Source organism: Pseudopodoces humilis, chromosome 13, assembly GCF_049639895.1.
Source record: "Pseudopodoces humilis isolate 2021_Gansu_Grassland_sample_001 chromosome 13, ASM4963989v1, whole genome shotgun sequence".
NCBI classification, from domain to species: domain Eukaryota; kingdom Metazoa; phylum Chordata; class Aves; order Passeriformes; family Paridae; genus Pseudopodoces; species Pseudopodoces humilis.
The window spans coordinates 19,299,641-19,326,540 of NC_142212.1; the positions used below are offsets into that span (position 1 = coordinate 19,299,641).

The following is a 26,900-nucleotide window of genomic DNA, read 5'->3' on the forward strand; positions in this document are numbered from 1 at the left end:
GATCTTAGAGGGCTTTTCCAAAACAACGACTTTGTGATTGCAATGATTCAAACATTTAAATGCTACTGAATTCCTTCTCATCGGGGAGAAGAAACTCATCAATTCCATCCCAGTTATTTTGCCATTACCAAACTATGTATTTCCCCCCTGCTATAACTCATTTTCCCTGTTTTAAGTCCTTTTCTCTAAACCGAGACGAAGCCACGATGAATCTTTCATGTCTTCTATTGAGTGCTGTGTGCAGGTCCGGGCTCCTCAGTTTGGGAAGGACATTGAGACACAGAGGACAAGGAGGCTGGTGAGGGGCTGGGAACACAAACCCTGTGAGGAAAGGCTGAGGGAGCTGGGGTTGTTTATCCTGGAGAAAAGGAGACCCAGGGGTGACCTGATCACTCTCCACACCCCCCTGAAAGGTGACTCTGGGCAGCTGGGGCTCAGGCTCTTTGTCCTGGCAGAACGAGAGGTCACAGCCTCAAGCTGTGCCAAGGGAATTATAGGCTGGATATTAGGAAGAAGTTTTTACAGAAAGTGATAAAGTACTGCAATCTGCCCGGGGAGGGTGCAGTCACCATCCCTGGGTGTGTTTAAATGAAGACTGGATGAGACACTCGGTGCCATGGTTTGGTTGAGGTGTTTGGGTTGGACCCGATGATCTGGAAGGTCTCTTCCAGCCCGGTGATTCTCTGATTCTCTGATTCATAAAGCTCCCCCGGCTGAGCGCAGGCGGCGCGGTCCCGCTGAGGGAGCGGGGGCGGAGCGGGGCCAGGCCCGGCCCCGGGGCGGTGCCGATCCCGGATCCCCGAGCCAGGCCCGGCCCCGGGGCGGTGCCGATCCCGGATCCCCGAGCCAGGCCCGGCCCCGGGGCGGTGCCGATCCCCGAGCCCGGCGCTGCTCTGAGCTCATCGCCCGGCGCCGCCGATCCAGGAGCGGTGCCCGCTGTGCGGGTGAGTGGGCCGGGGCCGGGGCCGGGGCGGCGGAGCGGCGGTGCCCACAGATGTGGGCTGAGCTCTTGGTTGTGCCCCGCAGGGCCGGGCTGCGGCTGCTGCGGCGGCGGCTGGGCGGGAGCGGAGCCATGAGGCTGCAGGCGCCGCAGTTCCAGGCGCTCTTCACGCCGGGGCTGCGCAGCGTGGCCGGTGAGTGCGGGGAGGGGAGGCCCCGAAAACCTCCCTGAGCACAGCCCCGGGGTGGGTCGGGTTAGGAGGGACCTTAAAGCCCACCCAGTGCCACCCAGCCATGGCAGGGACACCTCCCACTGTCCCAGCTGCTCCAGCCCCAATGTCCAGCCTGGCCTTGGGCACTGCCAGGGATCTGCTCTAGGATTTCCATCCCAGTCCCTTACACCTCACTCCTAAACCTACCCTCCCTCCCCTTATTGCCGTCCCCCCTTGCCCTGTCACTCCAAGGCCCGGTAAAAAGTCCCTCCCGAGCATTTTTCCGCTCCCAGAACCTTCTCCGCTCTTAGCCCGTCTCCAGGGACACGGCAGAGCTCCTTTTCCCCTTTGCAGGCCGATTCCTTGGTGCTCTGTTGTTCCTGGAGAAAATTGTGCTCATGGCTCACTGTTCTCTGCCGTAAATAATCTCAATTCTTTCCCCTTGTCAGCCCCTGACTGTTCAAGATGATCCCCAGCCCAGAGTCGCCAGGATCAGTTAGAGACCTGCCAGTTGTTAGGTTTTCAGAAAAGCTTCAGAAAAATAAATCGGAATGACAGGGAAAATACCTGTGGGTGCTCAGCTGTGCCACGAATTAGTGCATTTTGCATGAAGCTGTGAGTTATTTACTGCTTCCTGCATATTTGAGTGTTTATTCCGATATCTGTAATCTTAATTTTGTGAGAGGGCAAGTTATGGCACATTGTGCCATGGGTTTATTGCTGTTTGGTTCTCCTTCCTTTCCCAGAACTGTTTGAGAAGAAGAACTATGAGCTGAGAATAGCAGGAGGGGCCGTGAGGGATTTACTGAGTGGAGTTACACCACAAGACATCGATTTTGCCACCACAGCTACACCAGCAGAGATGAAGGAAATGTTCACAGCAGCTGGGGTTCGTCTGATCAATAACAAAGGAGAAAAACACGGAACCATCACTGCCAGGGTTGGTTTGGCATTTGTTTGGATCTTTTCTACCTTTCTGTGGATGTGCAGCATGTCCAGTTGAAGATTTGCTGCTTATTTGTTAAAAGTACCACAGCAAGAGTTTAATTAAGACCCTGCTTTAAAACCTGGAGTGATTTTTTTATTATTATTCATTGTAGAATTAAAGTAATTATCATATTTCAATTCCTGTAATCCATTCATGCTGCTGTGTCATCACAGCACCATGAATAGATAAATGTCACCAGAAAAGATAAATGTCTGCTGCCCACATGTGATCCTAATGTTTCCTGCTCCTGATTTCCTGTCAAGTTCTGTTTCCTCTACCTGGCTCTTAGTCCATCTCCTGCAGGAAGATTTCTGCAGGTTCTGTAGAAAATAAATAATGTCAAGATCATTTTCAGAAGCTCCTATTTCTCAACTCTGTATGAAAACCCTGCACACATTGCTGTGCATGTGTCCACCCAGTGTACACAAACACGGGGATGAAAAAAATGAGCAGCTTTTGCATTTCATTTCATTTGATTTCATTTCATGGTTGTGCTGAAGTAATGATGTCTGTGGGATTTGCAGCTCCATGAACAGAATTTTGAAATTACCACTCTCCGAATAGATGTTGTCACCGATGGACGGCACGCAGAGGTGGAGTTCACCACAGACTGGCACAAGGATGCTGAGAGGAGGGATCTCACTGTCAACTCCATGTTTTTAGGTAAATTGGAAAAACAGTTATGTGGATGAAGCACTGAATTTGAGTTTAGCCAGTGAATTCTGTCTCTGTGTCAAAGGTCTGTATAAATGCATGAGATGATCTGACAGACCAGGTCAAATCACACAGCTTCTCCCTTCCAAAGGAGAGTGCTTCCTTGTGGCAGCCACATTTGTAAATTCATATTCTGGTTTTTCATTTTTTTCTAGGTTTGGATGGGACACTCTATGATTTCTTTAATGGCTATGAAGACTTGAAAAACAAGAAAATCAGATTTGTGGGGAAGGCAGCTGAGAGAATACAAGAAGATTATTTAAGAATCCTGAGATACTTCAGGTAAAAGGTTTTGCCTTTCCTTGATAAATAAATTGTATAAAGTTTCAAAAGCATGGAAAAAGATACCAATGATGTAAAAAGAGTTGTAGTTGTCATATTGCCTTTCCAACCTAAATGATTTTATGATTGTAAGTGGAATAGTTTTCTAATCTAACATCCAGTGGTTTTATTTGGCAGATTTTATGGAAGAATTGCAGAGAAACCTGGAGATCATGAACCTAGTACTCTGCAAGCAATTAAAGAAAATGCCAAAGGCTTGGCTGGAATATCAGGAGAAAGGATTTGGGTGGAACTGAAAAAAATTCTTCTGGGAAACCATGTCAATCATTTGGTTCAACTTATGTATGAGCTGGATATTGCCCAGTATATAGGTAAAGTGAAATGAAGTTTGATTTCCTACTGCTGTATCTTATACAGACAGAATTTTGTGGCAAATTGAGATCAAATGTGAGTTTACACAGAAGTTAAATTTTATTTTTATCCTGTGCTACACCCACCTTTCTTATTAATACTTCCTTGCACTTTTTGTGTGTTTTTAGGGCTACCACTTAATGGGAGTTTGGAGGAATTTGCCAGAGTCACTAAAAACATCCAGAATCTGTCTCCAAAACCCATGACTGTCCTGACATCCTTGTTCAAGGGGAAGGATGATGTCACAAACCTGGACCTGAGGCTGAAAATCTCCAAGGAAGAAAAAAACCTTGGCCTTTTCTTGGTGAAGCATAGGCAGGAGTTAACCAAAGCCCAGGGGCCAGAACCACTTAGACCATACCAGGACTTCCTGATGGATGTGAGTGTAGTTCAGATTGCTTCATTTGGGGCTTCACAGTGAACTGAATTCATTTTAAGACATTTCTGAAAAAAACAAACCTACAGTGTTTTAGCAGTTCTGAGCACCCTGTGCTCTGGAGCAATTTTTGGACTGATTTAAAAGTCAGTCAGGCTGAAAAATGTCATACTCAGTTTCTTGTGACCTTACCTGGGACTGGCAGTTTGCTGTGCTGTCCTGTTGAAACATAAAACAGAATTTGGAGCTCCAGGAGAATTTGGCCCTTTGTGAAATTCTGAATTGTGAATGGAAAATCAGTGCAATTCCTGATGTTCTTCCCAAGGCCCCCTGTTCCTTGGGGAACCTGAGATGTTCTTCCACAGCACAGTGGGGTCATTTCCAGGTGAATTCTGCACTTCCAGAGCAGCACCTGATACTGAGGGCAAGAACCAGTCCCCAGGGCCAGGCTTGTCTCCCACAGGAAAGGTGCTGGATAAGGATTACAGCTATTACCTGGGATTCAGGGAGTGTCCAAGGATCTCCCTGAGCATGCAGGACTCAGTTTTAACTCGTATGAGGCAGGAGAGATCCTTGCTTCCACAGTCCCAGCTTGTCCAAGATCATGCCTAACGAGTAGTGGGAATAGCACAAGGCTGAGCACTCTTGGAGCTGTTTCTGCTGTTTCATACTGAATCCTCTCTTTTTTCCTTTTTTTCTCCTAGTCTAGGGAAGCTAACACCAATTCCAAGATCTTTGAGCTCCTGAAGTACCAAGGAGAAGAACAGCTTTTGAAAGAAATGCAGGAATGGACTGTGCCCTCTTTCCCCGTCAGTGGCCACGATCTCCGGAAGATGGGGGTGTCCTCGGGGAAGGAAATTGGGACAGCACTGCAGCAGCTGAGGGATGAGTGGAAAAAGAGTGGATACCACATGGATAAAGAGGAACTGCTGAGCTGCCTGAAGAAGTTGTGAAGTGAATGGTGACAGAACTCTGTTTGTGCCTGGTCTGAGTGGAAGCTGAGCCTCTCACAGCCAACTGAGAATTTGTCCCATTTCACATTTTCATTACTAATTCCTAACTTCTGCGAAGAGAGGTTTCACTTTGTAATAATGTAAAACACTGTTTGCCAAATTCCACCTTCTCAACCTCTCTTTGCAGATTTTAGTGAGAAATATTTACTACTTTATCATGACTTAGAGCATGAGAGGTGACAGGAAGATTTTTCTCCTTATGACTTTCTACATCCCAAAAAAAAACCCCAAAATCTTCCCAAAAAGAGTTTGCATCCTCTAGATAAAATCATGGAGGGGTTTTTATGTGCCTAGGAGAATGTCTGGAAATAATAGGCTCTACCTTAACTCTTTTTGTACTTAGAGCTGGGTAACAGACGGAAATACTCACTGCAGCAGTTCCCAACAGCCTTGCCATGGAAAACCAGGCTGTTTTCTAGGACTGTGTTAATTTTCCAGAATTCCAGAATCAATTTTAGATTAAAAAGATAACTTGGCTGAGTGAGTATCATGGATTTTCAGTAACTTATCTCTGAGTAACTAAATCCACAGCAAGTTGGTGAAGGTTCTACACTGTATTTTCAATTTCAGGTGTGAGGCAAACTATTAATGTTAATTAACATTAAGAAGGGGCGATCCAGCTCCTTGTCTTGGGGATTTGGGGCTTTGGAGTAGAGCTATTCCTGGTCTTGATGAATGTTTTCCTATCCCTGGGGTTTTTGGTGTGCTGTTTTAAAAAATCTCTGAGCAGCTCTTGTGTGTAGAAATCTTGTTGCAGTTTTCCTACAGAGCCAGGGTAATAAATAAATTCCTTTGGATTTCGTTTTCCTTGGGTATCATTTTGCAACACTAGATGGCAACACCGGAGCAGTGCTGGAAAAAAATCTGCATTTTGGACTTTCACACAACTTTCCCAGCTGCCTTTGATTTTCCTGGGATGTCTGATCCTTTAAATAAATCCTGCTGGAGGTGCCTGGGAATGGGTGGGAGGCAGCAGGGAAGAGGGAAAGTGCTGTTTGTTAGGAAGGCAAATCTCACAAGAACAGGATGGTGCTCCATTTAATGAGGTGATTAATTTGAAGCCTCCTTCGTGTGATTTCTGGAACTACTGAAATCTTGGGAGGGAGAGTGACAGAATTCAGGGCTGTAGAGAGTCCTTTAAAGGTTTCACCAAAGTGCAGCTTTAGAGCAATGGTTGTGGAGGTGTAAAATATTAACACTTTTACCCAAAATTGCTGTCAGGGTTCAGCTCCCCTTGAAGAGAGCATTTATAAGGACAAAAGCTTGAAATTCATGACCATGGCATGGACCAAATGGATACTTGGGACAAAGATTAGCAGGGAGATCTTCCCATGATTGCTGAGCTTTCAATATCCAGCTGTTTGCCAGCCCTGAGAGGGGCTGGGTGTGCCTGGATCCAATCCTGCCCCCAGATTTAATCACTGGTTTATGTCTAAAGGATTGTTCAGCTGTCAGGGAACCTCTGCACAACTCTGTCCCCCAGGATTAAGGATGACAACCCCAATCATGCATACAAACAGCAAGGAATGATTTAGTTAAATTGATGCTGGTAATGATTAGCCTGAAAAGACTTTAATCAGAATTATTTACTACACAGTATAGGGAGTTACTGCTGTTGTAGAGTGCACGATTGAATCAATCAGATTTTCAAAGCCATCTTAAGTATTACTAAGTGGAAATTGATATGTTTAATTGGAGATTATTTGGCCAAGCTGGTCACTAAAAGCAGAGGGAACCCCATTTCCTCCACCCCTCACTGGTAACACAGAGGATCCTGCTACAAATCTCCAGGGCTCACAAAAACCAGCAAAACCAGATTATTCCACAAGCACCTTCCAGTCCTGCTTGGAATTCAGTGCAGGGATCACCTGTGTTCCAGCACCTCTTTAAAGATCAGCTCATGCTTGAGGTTTCCCATTGGTCTATTGAGTATCTCTCTTTATCTTCCACTAAAATTAACCCCTACAAAAATGAATGGCATGAAATAAAAAGTATTTACATATTTTAGGCAAGCAGTGCCATCCTGGGATCTGGAAAAACGCTGGGTTTAAGTAAACACTCCTTTATAGAGCATGAGCTATTTAAATGGCAAATGGGGAGACATGAAGAAGCTTGATGCACACATGGTCAAATAAAGTTCTCCAGCAGATTACTTGATTAATTAAATGATATTCACAATGGATTTTAATTACCTGACAACCTCCCCTCTCTCCCATGTTACTCCTTACCTTCTCTGTCCTGGGCCAGCAGAGCCAGCACAGACTTGGGAGTGAAACTTTGTTTTTTTGCAGTCAACCTGTTAAAACCACATCATAAACTCAAACCTTTCCTTTTCCCACCCCAACAATCAGCAAAACCAGGTGAGTTTTGAAACAAATTGAATTTTATTCTTTGCAAATATTTGCAAGCCACAAGATTTGTCAGAAAAGTTGTCCCGAAAGGCAGAGAGAAGGAAGAGTTAAAGCAGAGACTGGGCTACCCCTGGAGCAGTTCACAGAGCAACTAAAGGTGACAAAGAGAGGAACAAATGAACTGCAGCACATCCAAAAAGAGCTTTAATAAAAAACAAATGAGTATCTGAAATGTTCCAGATCCAGTGTGCAAGTGGTTCTACCTATTTGTCAAAATGAAACTAAAATAATTGAAAACTTGCTAAGTTACAGGCTCTGACTGGTGTGTTGGTGATGTTGCAATGATGGCTTGAAAATGAGCAAGTCTGTGCTGTAAATCCTGTGATCCCTCAGTCCTGCCCACTGGATTCATTAATTCCTGCAGGAAGCTACTCAGCCAATCAATGGGGTAAATGTAGTAAATATTCCTAAAATCTGGTTTCCCTTCATTAGCTCTCCTAAGCAGTTGCTGTCCATATTTTTCCATACTGATGTTCCAAATTTTCCCTAATTCCCACCAATAGTTTTCAAAAGAGAGGAAAGCATGGAAAATATGAACCAATGTAAGGAAAACCATTCCCAACTCCACACCCTGGAGCACTGGATATTCTGATACCTCCCAGTAAGGATGGGATTCACCACCACAGGATTCAACCTGGGAAGTGTGATGGACTCCAATCTAGCAAACACTGCACAGGTTAAGCACATGGAACAGCATCATCAACAATATAATTTAATTAGTATTAATTTACTCCTGACTTACCTCAATTATATTAGCTTACATTTGACTATATACACAAAACACCAAATATACACTTATTCTGGATTCAAACATTGCCATTTTTAACTGAGAATACAAAAGACTCGGCCAAAACCCCAAAGAACTGAACCTTTAGAAGTTCAGTGACAGCTGAGAAAATCCTTTTGAAATTCCCCTTCCCCAGGCCCCAGTGAATGCTCATCCCAAGGCACCCACTGAGGGTCACAGGAACAACAGACAGGAGGGGCTTTGAGGGGAAAAAAACCAAAATAACCCAAATGTACAGCCCAGATGTGTGCAGGGGTGAGGGAAAGCCAGGCCTGCTTCCAGAGGATTCACCAACACAGAGCATTCCCAGTCTCCCTCTCACACCAGTGCTTGGCTTTCCAAGCTTATAATGAATTATTATCAACATCCAGAATGTTTTCTGTTGAAAAATGAGAAATTTTCTGTTGAAAATGAGCCATCATCACCCTTCTGGTGGCTCAGAGCCACATCCCAAATTCTGCTTTTCACTGCCAAGTCAGGGCACTGCACATGGAATTAAAGGTGTCTAAGAAGAACAGAAGCAGCACAGAGGTAGAAAGTTCAAAGAACTAAACCTGAGTTACACAATTAATCTCTACATACCTGGCACGACAAATACCCAGCAGCAAGTCCATGGTTTGGGGTGTTTTTCTGCCATGGGAATCAGCTCCTGGTGTGCCAGGCTTGTGATCTGTCCTTGCTACACCTGCCCGGAGCCTGACAGAGAACAAGCAACCAGTGGCTCATGTCTTAAATTTGACTAGTTTTACATCACTGTGAAGGAATTAGGAGTGAATGATAAAAGCTTCACAAAAAAACAAGTGTTTATGTGCACAAGCACTGAAGATATCTCCACTGCCATCACCAAAGTGCATTCTGAGAGGAAAAAAACCCAATAAATCAGTGGCAAAAGCTGCCCCAGTTTGGCACCCAATTTGTGGAGCACAGACAAAATAAAAAAGCAAAGCAAACCAAAAATCTACCAAGAAACCTCCCCTCAAGAAAGCACTGCCTTTATTTCTGTTTTATTTGGAAACTTTTGCTCTTTATAAGGTGATAATGTGAAATTTTACTTTATGATCTGAAAGTGAAAACAAAATAACTAAAAGAGGTTTTTCCTTCCCTTTGTCACAACAAGTACTACTTAAAAATCACCTCAGTGGGGTGTTTTAGAGTCCTTCCCAAACCCCATGGACATTTCCACTACTAAAGAATTCCACTACCAGCAATAGTATTGGGAAGTAATTGAAGCACACTGAACACGACAATGCTGTTTACTCTCTGGGACTGACCTGTGCACTTCTTACCAACAGTTTAAAATTTAAGACTTCTAAAATCAAATGGACTAAAACAGATGAGACAACTTGTAAAGAACAGACACTTCCCCACGGGATCCATCCTGGGAGGCAGCTGCAATTCCAGCTTTTGCACATTCCAGCACTCCAAAACTCTCAGGCTGCTTCTCTCTTCCATGGTTATTCAGCAAAAAGCTGAGAAACAGCACAAGCAGCAAACCTGAAGGACTTCAGAGTTAGAAACAGGGATTCTCAGCAAACCACGTGTAAGTGTATTATGGCAAACTCTCCACAGCAGTAACTGCTATCTACCATCCCGGGAATATTGCATAAATCAGACTCTGCTTATTGGGATTTTAGTTGGATTTTAGTTTCCATCCCCCTTCCTTCACTGCAAGTGGGAATTACACGAGTCCAGTCTCAAGTGTGTCCACGTGGATCAGAGATTTCCTGGTGTCCCACATGGACCTTCACTCCTGGTGTCTCCTGGCACCCCCTCTCCAGGAACAGTCCGGAGCTCCCGAGGAACAGCACGGGGAGCTGGGTGAGCCTGGTTCCCTGGGGATGGGACGTGCTTCCCGGGGTTCCTGGGCTGAGGAAGCAGGGAAGCAGCACAGAGCAGGTGCACTGGGGCTGTCACAGGCACAGCAGCGGCGAGCGGCCGCGCTCCGAGTCCTCCCCGTCCCCCTCGGGAATGCGCGGCAGCAGCGCCGAGCGCGTCAGCCCCCAGAACTTGGGAGGGGACAGCTCCTTCCTGGTGGCCGTGAACTTCCAGCCCATGTGGCTCCCGCAGATCCTGCACTGGGCGATGGTCCAGGCGTACCTGCCGAGGGCACAGCAAAGCCTTGGTCAAGGGAAAGGCCTTTGGAAAATGCTTCAGCAGGCAACAATCCCCAAATTGAGTTTGGGTGACAATCCCAGCTGGGTTTGGGTGACAATCCCAAACTGGGTTTGGGTGACAATCCCCAGCTGAGTTTGGGTGACAATCCCAAACTGGGTTTGGGTGACAATCCCCAGCTGGGTTTGGGTGACAATCCCAAACTGGGTTTGGGTGACAATCCCCAGCTGAGTTTGGGTGACAATCCCAAACTGGGTTTGGGTGACAATCCCCAGCTGAGTTTGGGTGACAATCCCCAGCTGGGTTTGGGTGACAATACCCAAGTGGGTTTGCAAAGAATCCCCAGGAATCCAGTGCCCAGCTCCCATCTAAAACAGGTCTTCAAAAAATAAAGCAGAAAGCCCCACAAACATCCCAGCCCCAAAGCCATGTCTTGCCTCTTCAAAGAGAGGAAGCAACCAAAGCTCATTATGGTCCCAGGTTCCAGCAGTAAGAAATGCTGAGAGCCCTAAAGAGGATTCAGAAAACTTCTCAGAGTAAATTATTTAATGGGAATGAAAGTGATTTTTGCCTTGCTCCTCAAATAACAGGGAATTATTTGCACTTCCCACAGCAGCAGAGCTTTTCTCTAACAGTTTTATGAGGTAGAACATGAATATTTCAAAGGCATAACAGAAAAGCTGAGAAAACACAAAAGCACGAGCAATATTAACTCCAGATATTAAAAGTATCAAATTTTCTTTAGGGAATGTTACAACATGTGACAGAAATGCCAGACTTCCTCCAAGTAATTGCTCAGCTCTCTGTGATAATCCAGGAAAAATACCCTGGATGCAAGACCTGTTATTATTAAGCAAACTTTTACATTGTAACACTTAATTCTGTTGCCATCTCAGAGAGGCAGACTTGCTATTAATTATTATTAAAATAAAATCAAAGATAATCAGATCAATACAAATGTTACTAGTTTTTAATTTCATGAAACATTTAGTCAGGTTTTATATATAAAAATGTATTTCAGTAGACGAAATGCATTTATATATTCTTGTTTTCATTTGCACTAAAGCTATGTGGAAAAAAAATCTGAAATCAGTTGGACTTTAAACAAAACTACACACAAAGAAATTTCCAGACAAATTGGTTTAAACAGTTTCGATTCTAGACTATGTTTCAAAATCTTAATATTTCCCTATTTAAAAAATATTAAATTCTGCACAGTTTTACATGATTTTTCCATTTTATTCTGTCTTCTGAATAAGTCTAAATTCACTTCCTTAATTTTTACATGAGGGAAATGACGTCATGTGCCTAAAAAACTCAATATTTACTATTCCACCTTGCCAAAAATAGCCAGTTTGGGTGATTTTCTAATAAAAATGTTGCTGTTCTTACCCAGGGAACCAGCTGTGCTCTGTGGAGGGCCGTCCACTGAGACTCAGGTTGCAAGCTTTATATACAGTGAGGGTTTCATGGATGTATCCATGGGGATTCACATAGGCTGCCATGGGCCCACACAAGGATAAGCTACAACACACAAGGAAATTGATCAGAATGCAAGGAAAAATAATTAAAAAAGGAAAAAAAAAAACCAAAAAACCAACCTCAAAAGGTGGCAAATGTAAACAGAGAAAAAACTGCCAGCTAAGTTTAAAATATTTCAACAGAGCATAAAAACACACTTTTTGTAGGTGGGAAAAAAATCCTTTGAATTATACTATTAAAAACTGAAAGAAAATAGATGGTAATTTAAAATATCATTGATCAAATCTGCTTAGAAGTGCAGGGAAGTACACAATAAGACTCATCCTGTGTGTTACTTTAAATAGCAAGTTCAAAGAAATGCAAGGAAAACGTAACTTTAAAAGTAAGGAAAATGTTTATTTATTGCACCAACGTCTCAGCATCTTCTGTTAAAAGTTCATCATATTGACAGAGCAGGAATTGTGGTGTCTGCAATCCATTATTTGATTAGAAGGTAAGAAATGGCTTTTAATTACCCCAACAGCTCCTTATCACACTGATAAAGAAGAACTGTGGGGAAACTCTGTTAACCCAAACCATCTTTTAACCTTCCCATTATCAGAGGGGATGGGCTGATGGGAGTTAATCAAGATTAAAAGCAGTGACAAGGCTGACAGAAGCAGCAATTATATGGGAAATGTAATCATTGTTAAACATGGGAGATATCGTATAGGGCAAACAGAGAATAGGTTTGAATAAACTATTATTTAAGAAATAACCTTTAATTCTTCAAAGAAAAACGGGATCACAACATTTCATGGCTTAAATAGAAACCTTCCCTGTATGCCAACATCCTGGGAGTCTGCTTATATCCCCTAATTAGTACATTTTAATTTTCTCTTGTTCTGTTGACACAGAAATTAAGTGCTGAGAAATAAAATGTGGGATATATCAAAAACTTTATCCAGCAATACCAGGATGAAAAAGCGTTTATGCGACACATTTATATTTCAAATTGTTCAGTGAAAGGTGCTGGGGGTGTGGCACAACACCAATTTCTGTTCCAATATGCCTGGAAAACTGAGATTTCATAACTTTTTATTAAAAAAGCTCAAATATAAACTCTCTATAAATATTTACTTAAATTTTATTGGAGCCATGGCAAACCCAGCAGTTTTAAAACTTAACCCAGCTTAATCTGCTTTGCCGTGCCCGTGTTTCTGACCAAGGAGCTGCCCAATATGAAGAATAATAAATTCACCTGAATATTTCATTCTTGGTAGTTATTTCTGTGTCTTGGCATTGCTTACAACAGAGAGATGTGCACTGGGAAAGAGAAACAAAGAAGATAATTTCATTAATTTCCAGATGCTTGTCAGCAGTGGGAAATAATAAAAATGTCTCTTCCTTTCCATCAGAACAGACTTTGGACCAACTGTTTTGTTTATCTGAGCAGCAGTCACTGATGTGGGATATTTTTTCTATGCATTTTATTTATTTAGACATTAATTATTATCTAAAAGACATAAAAATTTCCATATCTTTTCCTCACAAAAAGATCCACACACAGAGAATTGGATCTGACTCCACAAAGATAATAAATGAGCCAACCTTTTAAGGTCTCTAAAGGCTAATTTAGAAAAAACAACCTTTGCTCTTCTGCAATATAGCACAGAAAAGGCAAATGAGACAAATGCAATCATTAAGTCTTTCTTAAATTTGAGGGTACTGTAGATCAATGGGTTTAATTTCCACACAAAAAATAGGTAAAACATATTGATCTCTCTCCTGGAGATTATAACAGATTAATCCATCTTCTACAATTTCTACAAAGTACTAAACAATTCATCACTGACACTACCCAGAAAAGAAGCATTTAAATCAGCTCCCGCTGGTTTTCAGGACATGCATTACTTCTTTTTAAGGGTAATGCCTGTGAAACTCCTACCAAAATGATCCACAGGATTTTGGAATAAAATGCTGCACCCAAGGACAGTTCTCTTAAAACCCGGAGTTTGTGTTTGTTTCTGAGCCCCCTGAGCTGCTCTCTGCTGTGACACCACGCACTCCAATTGCTCTTTTCTCTCTCCTTTGCTGCCTTCAGAGGTTTTTGTTGGACTTCAGCTGCTCCAGATCCTTTCCTGGAGGTGCCACTGGTCCTTGCCCCACTCTGCTCACTGGACATGAGCAAGGACAAGAGCTCTACTACCCAGATCCTCTTCAGAGAGAAAGGAAAATGGATCAGCTTTCAGGATCAGTTTTATTATTGTCAATTACATCCTGAACAAGCCAGGTCTTCCTAAAGAACTCTGGCTTTGGAAAAAAAATGCTGCTAAATAAATTGTAAAAAGTCATAATGCACTCCTCATTCTGACACATTTAAACACATTTATAGAGCAAAATGTCACATTATGATGAAGAAAACACCTTTTGGGTATAGGCTAAAAAGCAACTTAAATTACCCTCATAAATTCAAGTTAAAGTTTTCCTGTCTCTATAGAAAATATATAATTACTGAACATGAACAGTTCTCCGTAGTACTTGAGTATCTGGGTGTTTTCAGAGTTTCAACTCAGAAAAGACAAGTGAAATTTAGTCTGATTATAGCCTCAGGCAAAAACCTGCCCATTTTGTCTCAGAATATGGAAGAGATGTTTTCTGTCTCCTTTCTTTAAATTTCTGGTGCATGAGTTTTGGAAAGAGGATCACTATTAAAATGACATTCTGGGTTTCTCTTCCCCAGAAACAGGCAAGAATTTAATGACAGTAATTGTTAAGCAAACAGGCAAAATTCCCACTGCTCTGTATCCATTAGACAAACACAGTACTGTTATTTAGAAAATATAAATCATTACAAAGAACCATACTACACAAAAATAGAACATTTAGAACATTACAAGGCCATGGCAATGGAAAGAAGGGAAGGAAAACAAGTTTTTGAACATCTTAACAAGGAATTGCCTAAGAAATAAATATGTCTTTTACAAAAAAAAATCTGTTTAGTTAAATCTTTAGGTTTATGCTCAATATTAAGAAGATTTTGCTACAAAATCCACAAATTTCCATGGCAAAATGATCGTGGTGTCAGTGTGTGGCTATGATGGTTGTTAACAACACTGGACTTTTAGCACCATCTCTTGGCTAAGAAAGTGCTGTGCCACACTGAAACACTTCTAACAAAAGCAGGTTTATATTATATTATATTGTATTGTATTGTATATTATTTCATATCATATATAATATATCATATAATATATTGTATATTATATCATATCATATATAATATATCATATAGTATATATTATATCATATCACTATATGTTATAATATCTATTCTATTGTTATTTATTATTATATATTTCTTGCTTGCTGCCAAACTTAATCCAGCACTGAGACATCCTTTTCCTTTTGAACAAACTTTTGAAGAAAGAACAGAGCACCCAAATTTATTCTCTGGAAGGATTAGCTGGAACTTCCATAATTTCTCAAAGAATTGTGACAGTCATTCTAATTTTTTTGGCAATTTGATGGCAAAGAAAGAAGAACTACTCACTTTGTTCATGATATCTAACTCACAACGGAGCCTCTGCACAGCACTGCCTATTTGAAGCAACTGGATACGTAAAGCATCATCAATGGGCAGGCAGGCAGCAACTCTGTAAGAAAAATCTAGAAATGAGAAAGCAGCAGGTCTGTTAGAATTAACAGAGAAATAAATCCAATTATTTCTATTTACCACAGGTAACTATCTAAGCTGTGGTCTCTTAAGAAATTAAAAAAATTAAAAATTAAAAATGTGGGTTCATAAAACCTCGTACCTATTGGGTTTGATGGAAGAGATTCGTCTTTAAGGTTTTCATCCCACTCATGGAGCTGCCTCTTGACTCTTTCCATCAATGTTTCCTTTTGTTAGAAGAAAAGCCTAATTTAAATACACAGGTATTGCTGTTTTCTTAGGGAAAAAAAATAAAAGGGAAGGAAAATGTAGAGTAAGCTCTTTTCCCTAAGTGGACAGTAGCTTTTAGTTAAAGAGTAATTAAAGAATCACTTTGTACCTATGTATTTTAACTGGTTTTTCTCTGAGACAACACAGCAGGAACCAGAATCTCTCCCAGACACTTGCTCTAGGAAGGAGGGAACAACCACAGAGGGGAAGCCCTTCCTGATCTTTTCACACTACATTGAATATAAAATGCTTTAAAATGGAAATTATGAGCCAACAAAATGAAAGCTTTTATATTATCCCATACTTTGATATTACAACTATAAGGCTCACTGCAGGTTATTTGATTTCAAGGTGAACTTACAGCATCATAGAGGGAGTAGAGCCAGGGGGGCCAAGATGTCAAACTTGCACAGTGGAACTTCCTCTGAAACCAAACCCACAAATATTTATTCTTTAACAAAAGATTTTAGGGACAGGGGTCTTTTTAAACCAATAAAAAAGGGGAGACAGACCTGATGATTTAAAGAGACAAATTATCCCCATCAGGATGAGCACTTCACTGTGAAGCTTCCAAACCCATTTTCAAATGCATTGAGGGCCAAGCCTTCTGAACAGGACAATACATGGATTTTGTCACAAAAACTGTCTCTGCATTAGAGGGGTTTCTGATGTTTAGTAATAAAAAATTATATCTTTCAAAAGGGTACCTATCTGAAACGGAGACAGTTCAAAATTTAAGTGCTATTAACAGTGCATCTGTTCCTAACTCTCCACCAGCTGTCCCTGGAACCACCAAAATTCCACCAGTGTAATGTTATTTGTTTAATTAATCCAATTTTCTCCAGTGATTTCTGAATACAGAAGTTCAGAGCTTTAGTTAATAGAAGCCTAAAAAGCAGCACACAACATAACTACATTGCTTTGCAAAAGAGGAGCTCATATTGCACTGCAAATATGTACAAATTCAATTTTAATCTCCCCCTTGAGGGCAACCCTCCTCATTTACAAATTACACAGTAGAGAGATGGAGGTCAACAGGACAATTACCCTGCTCTGGATCTGCATCCCAGGTTTGTCCTACAGTGGGTTCACTTCATTGCAGCTTCACCTGACAGAATGAGCCTTGGAAAGGGATTTCCACCCCACAGCTCAGTGTTTCTGGGCTCATTAATCCACATGACCTTGGTCAGGATCTCTGAGAATCAAGAGCTGTTTGTTATCAGTGGAGTTTTTTATTTGATTTTCAGGGTACAACAGTTCAAAACCATTGAAGAAAAAAGCAAATCCAAACATGAGTCAAGTTATACAGGACTCTGTATTAATTTCTGGAGGTAGTTCCAAAGATCTCTACAGACGCAGAAGATTTCAAGGTAGTTTCTCTGTGTCAGTGAAACAATGGAGTAAATAATAAATACAGATACCAACTGGCACAGGGTGCCCAGAGAGGTTGTGGATTCCCCATCCCTGGAAGGCCATGCTGGACAGGACTTGGAGAAACCTGGGATAGTGGAAGGTGTCTCTACCCATGGGATGGATGGGCTTCAAGGACCTTTCCAACCCAAACCATTGTGTGATTCCATGAAAAGCAGGAGGTTGGAATCTGCCTTCCCTGTTGTACCCCCTCCTCTACACATGGAATTGCATACTGATTCTCAAGATGCCATCAGAAATTAAGACAAAAAATTAAAAAAAAACCCAAAATAACCAAAGCTGTAGAACAACTTCTCACCTTTTGGTACTTCTGCCACCACTGGCGGATGGCTCTGTCCTGCCAGGAAGTGGGTTTGGAAGAGGGAATCACGTGGCACCTGCTGAGAGACTGCAGCTGCACTGCTGACATGGTGGGAGGCAGCACTCGCTCAGGCAGGATTTGTACTTTAGCCTGCTGGATTCTGAGAAAGGAAACAAGAAGATGCAGTGTACATATATTTTTAAAATGTTTTTTCAAATTGGATTTTACTGCTTATGGGAACACAGGCTGGTGCAATGGATTAATCACTCCCCAGTACTAGAGAATTTAAACAACAACTCATTCCATCAGAATTTCCTTTTATTTTAGAGCACTATAGATCAGTTGGGATTGTGGTGGACAGAAATACAGACACACTGGCAGTGGCAACACAGCTCAACATTGCACAGTCTCAGCACTTAGAGATTTAGATTTTTGTCTCCTCAAGTTATTTTTGGTATAAATAATCAGCTCTTCCATCTCAATGCCTCAGTTTAGCTGAAATGCATTTTGCTATCTTCAAACCACAAAAGCCTCTGTGCTCAGCTAGAGGTCAGAATCAGCAGAAATAGGATACGGACTCTGATCAGATTTTAATATCCCAGCATCAAAGGTCACCTCTTCCACAAAGACCTCAGCATATGTTATGAGGCTACTAAGAATGCTGTCCAGCAGGAAAGACTTCATATTTCATCAGGCTTATGCAGCAGAAATTCTGAAATATTGAGGGGTGTGTCATTACAAATTCCTAATTTTCTCACAGGGACAGCACTGAACTAGTAACTTACAATAAATTGTAAGATTATGTTGTGCCAAAAGCACTCAGGAATCAGAAATGCCAAGAATTATGGAAATGCTCTTCTTGCTAAGGAGCTCTGGGCAGTGAATTCCCAGTAACAAAGCTGCTGTGCTGCAGTTGTCCAAGCACTGCCACCATGTGTCCAAGCAGGGCTTTTCCCAAGCTCCAACATTCAGAGTCCGTTATTTGGAGCCAAATGTCAGAGAGCAAACAGCACAGGTATTCTTCATTTCTTCAGCTGCAGGTCACAAAACCACAGAAATGCTGCTCCCAGGCCTCTTTCTAAAGCAATGCCACTATGCTCAATTGCAGGATACAGGGGAGTAGCTCTAGATTTACAGATACGGAGAGTAATACTTCACATGCCTTGCAGAAAACACTACAGAAGCTCTAGCAATTATGCTAAGAATTGTCACATGCTCCCAGATCAATGCTGGAGACTGGACCTCTGGCCAGTGGCCATACTGCATACTGCAGGCCAGGCTGCCAAGGACTTGAAAATGAGGGAAGATTCAGCATATTCTCACTCAATGTTCAGGATCTTGATAACTTTTAGAAATGGGAAAAGGCATTAATTACATAATATTATAAAACCAGTCAGAAGAGCCTCTAAATATCACAGTAATCAAACTGGAATACAGAAAATAAGAGAGTACTTCTATCAAAGTTGACTTGAGTATAGAATTAACTGCATCATTTTCTTACCCATCTGACTGTGTTCGTATTTCGAGCACCTTGAACCTCTGTCTTCCTATTGCTTTCACCTTGACAGTTTCAACTCCATACTCCTGCTCTTCTCTGTAGGCATAGATTTCTGCTGTCGTTCCAAAATGTGCTTCCCTCTCATGTACATTACTAAAAGTAACAGAATTGAAGATAAATTAAATTAATTACCTCCCTCCAAACAGCACTGCTCATTCAAACTCCAGTCTGCCTGCACTGATTGTACATGATTGGTCTGATCAAAAAAAGCAATTTTTGGTGAAATATCTTTAACTAATCACAATAATATTTTTCTATTATAAAGCAACTTCGATTGTTTTGGTTGGTTGGGGTTTTTTTCCAGGTGACCTGGTTTTATTTTAGGGTCTAGATGTGACATTCTGGGAGCACAGAGGATCACCAGCATTTCAAATGCAGACACTGAAAGCATCAACACTCTTCAGATTGACTTTATAACAGGAACTGTTCCCACCTCCCACACAATTAATCCATAGTAAATTGCAGAGTGAAGAGGGAGGAACATTCCCAACTTCTTCTGGCACTGATCAGCTTTACTCTTTTCCACTTTTCTATCACCTCCTGTCTCTCAACTCTACTGTGAAACATTTGCCAGTGCTTGTTAATTCACACACAAAGCAAGCAACAATACAGCTCCCAAAACAAGAATGTGAATTTTACATTTCAGGTCAAGGCTCATTCTTTAACAAGATGGAACAAACAGTTACTGAAATGAAGAGGATGCGCAAACAAGGAAGCAGATCAGCACTTGCTGTTTCTCCACACAAACACGATGCTGTCAAGCACCTACACTGCCATTGACAATTTTTGCTAAACAATTTCAGCTTGTTATCGAGCACAGAACTGACGCAACCATCTGCTTTTGCTTTAGTATCCACGGAAACTGCGCTAAAAACATGCTGCACACACCAGCAACCCGCCCGTGGCTTTTACCTGTATGCAAGGACAGCAAAGGTTCTGTCTTTCTGAATTAAATTCCGCACCATGCTAACCTCTTGGGGGCGGAAGAGCTGCAGCGGCAGCGTCTGCCCGGGGATCAGCATCACCATCACCCGGGGCAGCACGGGGATCACCTGGCAGCTGTCGTCATCGTGCACTGTCCTCCCGTGGAACTCCTCCATGTCCGAGCCCAGGTACTGCCAACAGCAAGGAGGGACACTCAGGGAGGGCTGGGAGCTCAGGGAGGACACGGACACTATGGTGAGCACAGGGATGGAGCTGCTCTGCTGGGAGGTTGGGGGTGTTCAGCCTGGAGAAGGCTCCAGGGAATGGCTTCCCACTGCCAGAAGGCAGGGACGGATGGGATATTGGGCAGGAATTGCTCCTGGCAGGGTGGGCAGGCCCTGGCAGAGGTGCCCAGAGCCCTGGTACAGGCTGCCCCTGGATCCCTGGCAGTGTCCAAGGCCAGGCTGGACAGGGCTTCAAGCAACCTGGGACAATGGAAGGTGTCCCTTCCCAGGGGGTGCAACTGGTGCCCTTTAAAGTTTTTCCAACCCAAACCACTCTATGATCTTATGATTCTGTGAAAATAAATCTAAACATGTGGCTTAACAACATGACAATAAAACTATACAAACCCCATTCAAATCCCTTCAGGATATATTTAATGGACAACATATAAAAACATACCATATGTGATGTGGGCAAACTGGTATCAAAATTAATGATGTTTGGCTTCTCAGCTTCTTTACTGTCTTGGTCTTCCACTTCCATTTCATTGTCATCCTCTTCCTCACTCTCTACTGAGAAGGACATAAACATTGTGTAGAAACCAATCAGCAAAGACTGAGATACTGAGAAAAACCTGAGAATCAGGGAAATGCATTCAATATTCCCAGGCTACAGCCTTGCACAGGGAAATAAACTGGAGGAAAATAATTTTCTTGCTGTTACAGCAGAATCATCATTCTATAGAAAGGGTCAAAAGCTGGTAATTTGTTTCTGAAAGGCTAAAGAACAACTTTCCTTGGAAGAAAATAATAAACAAAGGCAGTCAGTTCAGGTTTTCACTGCGGTGGTACTTCCTTATCTCAGCTCTAAAGGTTTTGTCTGCACACCAGGATGCCAGATAACTTCATTCTTTGTAGGATGCTGAGTAAAGTGTCTGAAGCAGCACAAACCTCAACAATCAAACTGCAAGTGAGTAAGAAGCAATGGGAAACTCCAGATTCACGCAGAGACTCTTGCTGGTTTTTTAGACAATTTAATTGCTGTCAGCCTCTGTCTGCTGTGTGTACACCAAACACAAACCCAGCAAAGGCAGCTCCTGAGGAAGCAAATCACAAGACTCCACGGGATTTCAGATACAAAATAGTATTTAAAAACTACTGCATCCTTCCCATTTCTCAGCCAATCCTAAAGTGATTTTCAGGCAAGAGGACAATTAAGTTATCCGTCATTGCATTAACTGACCCTATTTCTTTGAACACAAACATTATTTATACACCATGTTATGTCTAAACTACATGTTAGCATAAACCAGTCTCCAGGACTCTTACACCAAGAGCTGCTGGGTAACGGATAATCCCAGTGGTGCTGAAAAACATCATTTACACTTTGAAAACTATTACAAGATGTAAAAAAAAGATTTTTACAATAGTCTGTCTAGTTGCCCACCTCTGCAATTAAGATCTTCTTAAAAAATAATCCAGAGTTGAAAATGTAAAAGGTGGAAGGGTTCTCTTATCCTGAAGGGTTCTGCAGGGAAATCTCAAAACAGAAAGATGCTGCAGAAGCAAAGAATTTTCCTTCAGAAATGGAGCACCACTAATTTCACTATTTCTGAGAGTGGGAGGACAAGAGAACAGTGAAGAAGACATTAAAAGCTGATTTTAGAGAACCCTTTTTTTCCCCTCTTTGGCCTCCAGGCACATTTGTTAAATGCTCCTACAAAATGTTTAGTCACTGGTCTTATTTCTGCTTCACCTCACATATGTTTTTTTTAAATAGTTCATAGTTTACAGAACCTGCTCTTATAGATCCATCCTATATTGAATTTATCTCAGCAAGAAATGATCCAGCACAACAGGAAAGGAGGTTACAGACTCTCTTTGGTATTGTACCTAATTACAGTCCTTTCAGCAATGAGACACCATCTGCCTAATGACTGTTAAAAATACCCCATGTCTATATGAAATTTCCTACATTCAATTAGCAACCCTAACCATGAACTATTACAAAATGTTTAAGATTTCCAAAACAGCCATTACTTTGCTTAGTTTGATGGAGGGGAAGACCAGAAAGTTTTTGTTTGGTTCTTAGACATCACTGCAGGATAGGGGAGGGGAAGAAAAAAACAAATTCTGATTTTTCCATGTGCTCCCATCCAGCTGCATCCATCATTAACAGTTTTAACAGGGAAAGGTCATCCCACTTGTTTTTCTGAACGCAAAGGAATTAGCAGCAGTTGATTGGAAAGAATTGTGCCTTGCAAACTTTTGCTGGCCGTTGCCAAAAGCGCACAGTGGCTGCTGTGTGGTGGTGGTGGCTGAGGACGATGACTCATTTCACTGCAGCAGCACCAGCCGGCCCGAAACACAGAAAACCCCGGCGCCTTCCCTCTCCTCCTCCCTCTCAGCTGGCAAAACAAGCTGAAGCTTTTACACCCCCAACTACTGGCTTTAAAATCCGGGATTAGCAGCACCTCCAGCACACAGAAAGGGGGAAAAGCGAGCGCTGAAGGCTCCCCTGTGTAACAAAAATCACATTTCCCTCACATTGGTTTGCTAACACAACCCAATCCACTCTCAATGCCTTCGTGCAGAAATGAGCAAATACGAACCTCATTAAAGGAAAAGGGGCAAGGTTATATATAGGTTAAGGTTATATTAAGTCTGTATTTCCTAAATATTTGGGAAATAGCTTATATTAATGTTGTATTTCCTAAAACATTTAGGAAATAACTTATTAATGTGATATTAAAGCTGTATTTCCTAAAATATCCAAGAAAATTGCTTATATTACAGTGATATTAAGGCTATATTTCCTAAAACATTCAGGAAATAATTTCTTATTATTTAAAACATACAGGCCTAAAGAGCTGACAGTCAGGGGAAATGACACAGGTTCCTGGCAGGATTTCCTGCTCCCTTCTCCCCTGAATGCTTATTCTGAAATAATGCTTCTTTCCAGTTAAGCACAAGCTGCCTCCCCAACCATTCGATCTCCTGTCAGTGTGAAGGCACCATGTGAAGAAAACCACATTATTATGCAATAAGTATGCAATAATTCCCTGGGTGAGGAATTGCACTAGTGTGTGTGACAGATAAGCAGGGCAGTACATGGGATCCAGCACTGCTCTGCATCCAGCCCCGAGCACCTCTGCTTCCCTGCTTATTTTCACTGGAAAATTGAGCAGTGATTTCCTAAAACAACGGAGGTTTTTCCTCAGGCTCTGGGTTTCACAGAGGTCTCAGTTCACAGAGAAGCGCTTGCTTTGCCCACTCTGCTGGAAACCCCATCGGCTGCCCCAAACACCTCGTGTCCCTTCCTGCACGCACATCCACGGCCCCAGTGGAACATTCACAACCTCCATGGAACATTCACGGCCTCCATGGATTTGGAGGAGCCCAGGAGCAGAGGCCGCAGGAGCCCGCGGGCCAAGGCTCGCCCTCCGCCGCTCTGCACCGGCCGGGAGCGCCCGCAGCTCCGCCGGCCCTCAGCGCTCGCCACACCGCCCGGGGGCTCTCCCCGCCTTCCCTTCGCTTCCCTTTCCCTTTCCTCTTCCTCTTCTCCTCTCCGCCTCCGCTTGCTTCCTTCCTTCCCTTCCTTCCCTTCCCTTTTCCCTTTCCCTTTCCCCGCCCCGCCCGCCGAGCCCCGGCCCGGCGCGTCCCCCGCGGTGCCCCCGGCCCGGCCCTGCCCTCACCGGGCACCAGCTGGAGGTGGTTCCCCATGTTATCTCGGGGCTCTCCGCCTCGCTCCTCGGCGGCCATCGCTGTTTACCCGGAGAGCAGCCTGGGAAGGCGCCGGGGCGGGCAGGAGGCGGGCGGAGGAGGAGCCGGAGGCAGCCGGAGCAGGGCCGGGAGCCGCGGGCTCCGGTGGGTCGAGGGCGCTGAGGCACCGCGGGCCCTGAGGGACCGAGGGCTCGGCGGGGCCGTGGGCTCCGAGGGACCGAGGGATCTGCAGGACCGAGGGCTCCGTTCTCAGCCCCGGGGCTCCGTTCTCAGCCCCGGGGCTCGCACCCACCGTGGGGCTCCGTGTGCCCGGGGAGGGACAGCCCTTTCCGCCTGGAGGGCTCCGGGGTGGCGGGGACAGCACGACCGTGCGGGCCCAGGGTGGAGCCGCCCGGTCCCCAAAGCGCTCTGTTGTAAACCACAATATAATATTGGCTTTCGCATTTATGGATTAGCTTTTGCGTGTTATTATTGTTAATCACAAAGATGTTGATATGGCACAGTTTATGTTTCCTTTTCACTGCTTTTTGGTATGGTATAATCTGAGATTATGTACACACCGTGTAACTTACAGTAAATAGTAATTTTATAAATGCATTATGTCTTAGGCTGTTGCATCATATTAAAATAGAGACTATGTGATGTTAAAATGCTTTCATGTAACTAACTCAGAGAATGGTGTAAGATAATTAACTAGTTCCTCGCATTTGTAGACTGAGTTGTAATAGTGACAAAAACCAGAACCCAATTCATTGACCCCTCGTTATCACAGAGTATAAAAACAACAGGATAGAACCACCTGAAGAAATAAAATATATTTGTTTTATCTAAAAGATGGCATGAAGACAAGTCAAAGGTTAAAACCAAGCAAAAAACATCTAAACTCAAAGGAATGTTTAAATACGTATAAACTCTTAGGAATATGCATGTACCCCCTGTAATGTTAAAGTATAAAGAGAACGTTGTTTTAAGCTAAGGGTGTGCTTTTGGCAGACAGACAAGCACCCCAGTGCTGGATTTTATCCCTTTTATCCCTTATTAAACTTTTACAAATTTTAAAGAATGAACTTTGTTACTCACAGCTCCGTGCCCAGGCCTGGCTGTGGGCATGGGAGAGGGGCTGGGTGTGAGTTAAATCCATGATGGGTTAAACCTCATGGGTAAATGGCTTAAGAAGAAAATAAACACAATATTTAACAAGATATATAACTAAACACAAGATATAAATCTACCAGCACAAGAGACTTGGAGAGGGCACAGCGAAAGGCCAGGGACGGGCTGAGGGCACTGGAACATCTCTGCTGTGAGGGAAGGCTGAGCTGGGGTTCTTCAACCCCGAGAAGAGATGGCTGGAAGGGGATTTTATCTGTGCACACAAATTTTAGTAATTTAGTTATTAAATACATTAGTTACAGTGCCAAGAGGACAGAGCTAGGCTCCTCTTGATGGTGCCCAGCAATGGCACAAGAGGAACAGGCAGAAATTGATGCCCAGAAATTCCACCTGGACATGAGGAAAAACTTCCCTGTGCAGTGACTGAGATGCTCAGAAATGGTGTGGAGTCTCCTCCGTGGGAATATTCCAGACACAATCCTGTGCCCTGTGCTCCTGAAACTCGTCAGCAGAGTCCTGTCCTGGTGTGAGGTTGGTGGCACCACCAAAAGCGGTTCACGGGATGCAAACCCGGCTGATACACCCCAAAAAGTTAGATGCAGCTGCCTCTGCACTGCCCAACTCTCACACAAATGCTGTCTCAAAATTTATTATCATTTCTGTCCCCTTTAAAAACCCCTCCAAAAAGCCATATCATGGCTCTGGGCTTTTTCACTATTAAAATGTTACATTTTTATTGCTGAAATTCTTCTTGCATTCTTTATTACAAATCACTAAACCCATGTGGTGCTCCTGAGCATTTCACAATTTCTCTATCTCAGCCCTGTTTGTTGTTTTCTCCCTAAAAAGGGGTTTTTTTTTGTTTTTCTGAGGAAAATTCTGCACTTTCTGCTTTTCTGTTCAGTACCTCCCATTTCAGCTCTGCAATAATATTCTCCCTGCATCAGTGGCAGAGCAAACCAATGATTAGCCAGCAAGCCAAACACTAATTTTTATATTTTTTTTTTTTAAATCAGAATTAAAGTGGCTTAGAGAACCACATTTAAAAGACAAATAGCACTGTAATTTCCTTACCATCATGGGTGGAGAATTCCCAGTCATTATCAATACTGACCTGAATGGGCCTTTAGAGCAACAATCAATACCGCATTTTCCAAAGGAGCATGAACATGCCCATGATGATATATTAAGCATTTATAAAATACAATAATCACTTAAATGATTAAGTTATAATCCCGTAACTTTTTCTGCATTGTCTCAATGTAATGCACATAATTAGAGGGTATTGTATCTGATAATTTACCATAATTAAAAAAAAAATTAAATATTTTTGTTGTCAGGCTGAAGAATTACAAAATGATGAGCCCTTTCTCCAAACCCTGAGATTTTATTAAGAAATATTGTACTAAATAATTTTTAATTCTTTTGATATGATAAAATATTTTGATTTCTGTTGTTTTTTTTACTAAATTGCTGGGGGTATATTTGAGTCACATTTTTAAGCTTGTTTCTGCACTCTTGAGGGATAGATCTTATTTTTCAGTGGCTCCTGGGAGTCTCCAAAAGTTCACATGACCCAAGGAGCTGGGGTTTCTTCTAGGAAACCCTAAATTCAATAATAATCATAATAAAATGATAAATACTGGGGACTGGGAGTATTTTGGATGCTGTTGCAGCTCTTTATCACCCTAACCCTGCTAACAGCTCTGTCTATGAGCACTGTAACTCCAGCAAGTGCTTTAAATATAAATTCAACTCCCAGATTGGGCATTACCTCTAATTTAGACTCCGACTGTAATTTACAGACATCACTATCCCCCCTTTTCAGTACAGCTATAGTGAAGACACTGAGGATTTTGGGTGAAGATTTTTTTGAAGTGACTTTTGTTAAGTTCCACATCACCATCAGGGCATTTACTAAATTCTTTAAGGTATAATTAATTTTGAGGGTTTTAAATTCAACCTGCTAGAAAA

General features: G+C 42.6%; 2 protein-coding genes across 5 annotated transcripts; one reads left to right on the forward strand and one right to left on the reverse strand.

Moving 5' to 3' along the window:
• Positions 1-825: 825 nt before the first annotated feature.
• Positions 826-5,704, forward strand: TRNT1 (tRNA nucleotidyl transferase 1). 2 transcript variants are annotated; one of them, XM_088061815.1, is made up of 8 exons: positions 826-944; positions 1,027-1,133; positions 1,898-2,091; positions 2,664-2,802; positions 3,009-3,135; positions 3,313-3,506; positions 3,675-3,925; positions 4,627-5,704. In XM_088061815.1, the coding sequence occupies exons 2-8, from the start codon at positions 1,073-1,075 to the stop codon at positions 4,873-4,875; spliced, it is 1,215 nt and encodes a 404-aa protein (XP_087917941.1). In that variant the 5' UTR covers positions 826-944; positions 1,027-1,072; the 3' UTR covers positions 4,876-5,704. The 2 variants fall into 2 exon arrangements, with proteins under 2 accessions (XP_087917941.1, XP_005522027.1); XM_005521970.3 differs by lacking the exon at positions 826-944 and having other exon boundaries at positions 965-1,133.
• A 1,596-nt stretch (positions 5,705-7,300) lies between these two features.
• CRBN (cereblon) lies at positions 7,301-23,887 on the reverse strand. 3 transcript variants are annotated; one of them, XM_005521969.3, is made up of 11 exons: positions 23,786-23,887; positions 20,551-20,663; positions 19,855-20,057; positions 18,886-19,035; positions 17,382-17,544; positions 16,014-16,076; positions 15,525-15,609; positions 15,260-15,375; positions 12,968-13,032; positions 11,638-11,769; positions 7,301-10,230 (listed from the first exon to the last, which is right to left on the reverse strand). In XM_005521969.3, exons 1-11 carry the CDS (start codon positions 23,850-23,852, stop codon positions 10,044-10,046), a joined length of 1,344 nt encoding a protein of 447 aa, XP_005522026.1. In that variant the 5' UTR covers positions 23,853-23,887; the 3' UTR covers positions 7,301-10,043. The 3 variants fall into 3 exon arrangements, with proteins under 3 accessions (XP_005522026.1, XP_014107303.2, XP_087918129.1); XM_014251828.2 differs by having other exon boundaries at positions 20,551-20,660; positions 23,786-23,882; XM_088062003.1 differs by lacking the exon at positions 23,786-23,887 and adding an exon at positions 23,421-23,598.
• Positions 23,888-26,900: the final 3,013 nt, after the last annotated feature.

Bases quoted from the DNA above. Each gene is read 5' to 3' on its own strand.
- TRNT1 (XM_005521970.3), top strand. From the start codon at position 995: ATGTGGGCTGAGCTCTTGGTTGTGCCCCGCAGGGCCGGGCTGCGGCTG. The intron at 2,803-3,008 runs GTAAATTGGAAA...ATTTTTTTCTAG, and splicing joins TGTCAACTCCATGTTTTTAG to GTTTGGATGGGACACTCTAT. The intron at 3,926-4,626 runs GTGAGTGTAGTT...TTTTTCTCCTAG, and splicing joins ACCAGGACTTCCTGATGGAT to TCTAGGGAAGCTAACACCAA.
- CRBN (XM_005521969.3), bottom strand. From the start codon at position 23,852: ATGGCCGCCGAGGAGCGAGGCGGAGAGCCCCGAGATAACATGGGGAAC. The intron at 20,664-23,785 runs GTGAGGGCAGGG...TGTCCTTCTCAG, and splicing joins CCACCTCCAGCTGGTGCCCG to TAGAGAGTGAGGAAGAGGAT. The intron at 11,770-12,967 runs GTGAATTTATTA...TGTGTGTTGTAG, and splicing joins ACCAAGAATGAAATATTCAG to CTTATCCTTGTGTGGGCCCA.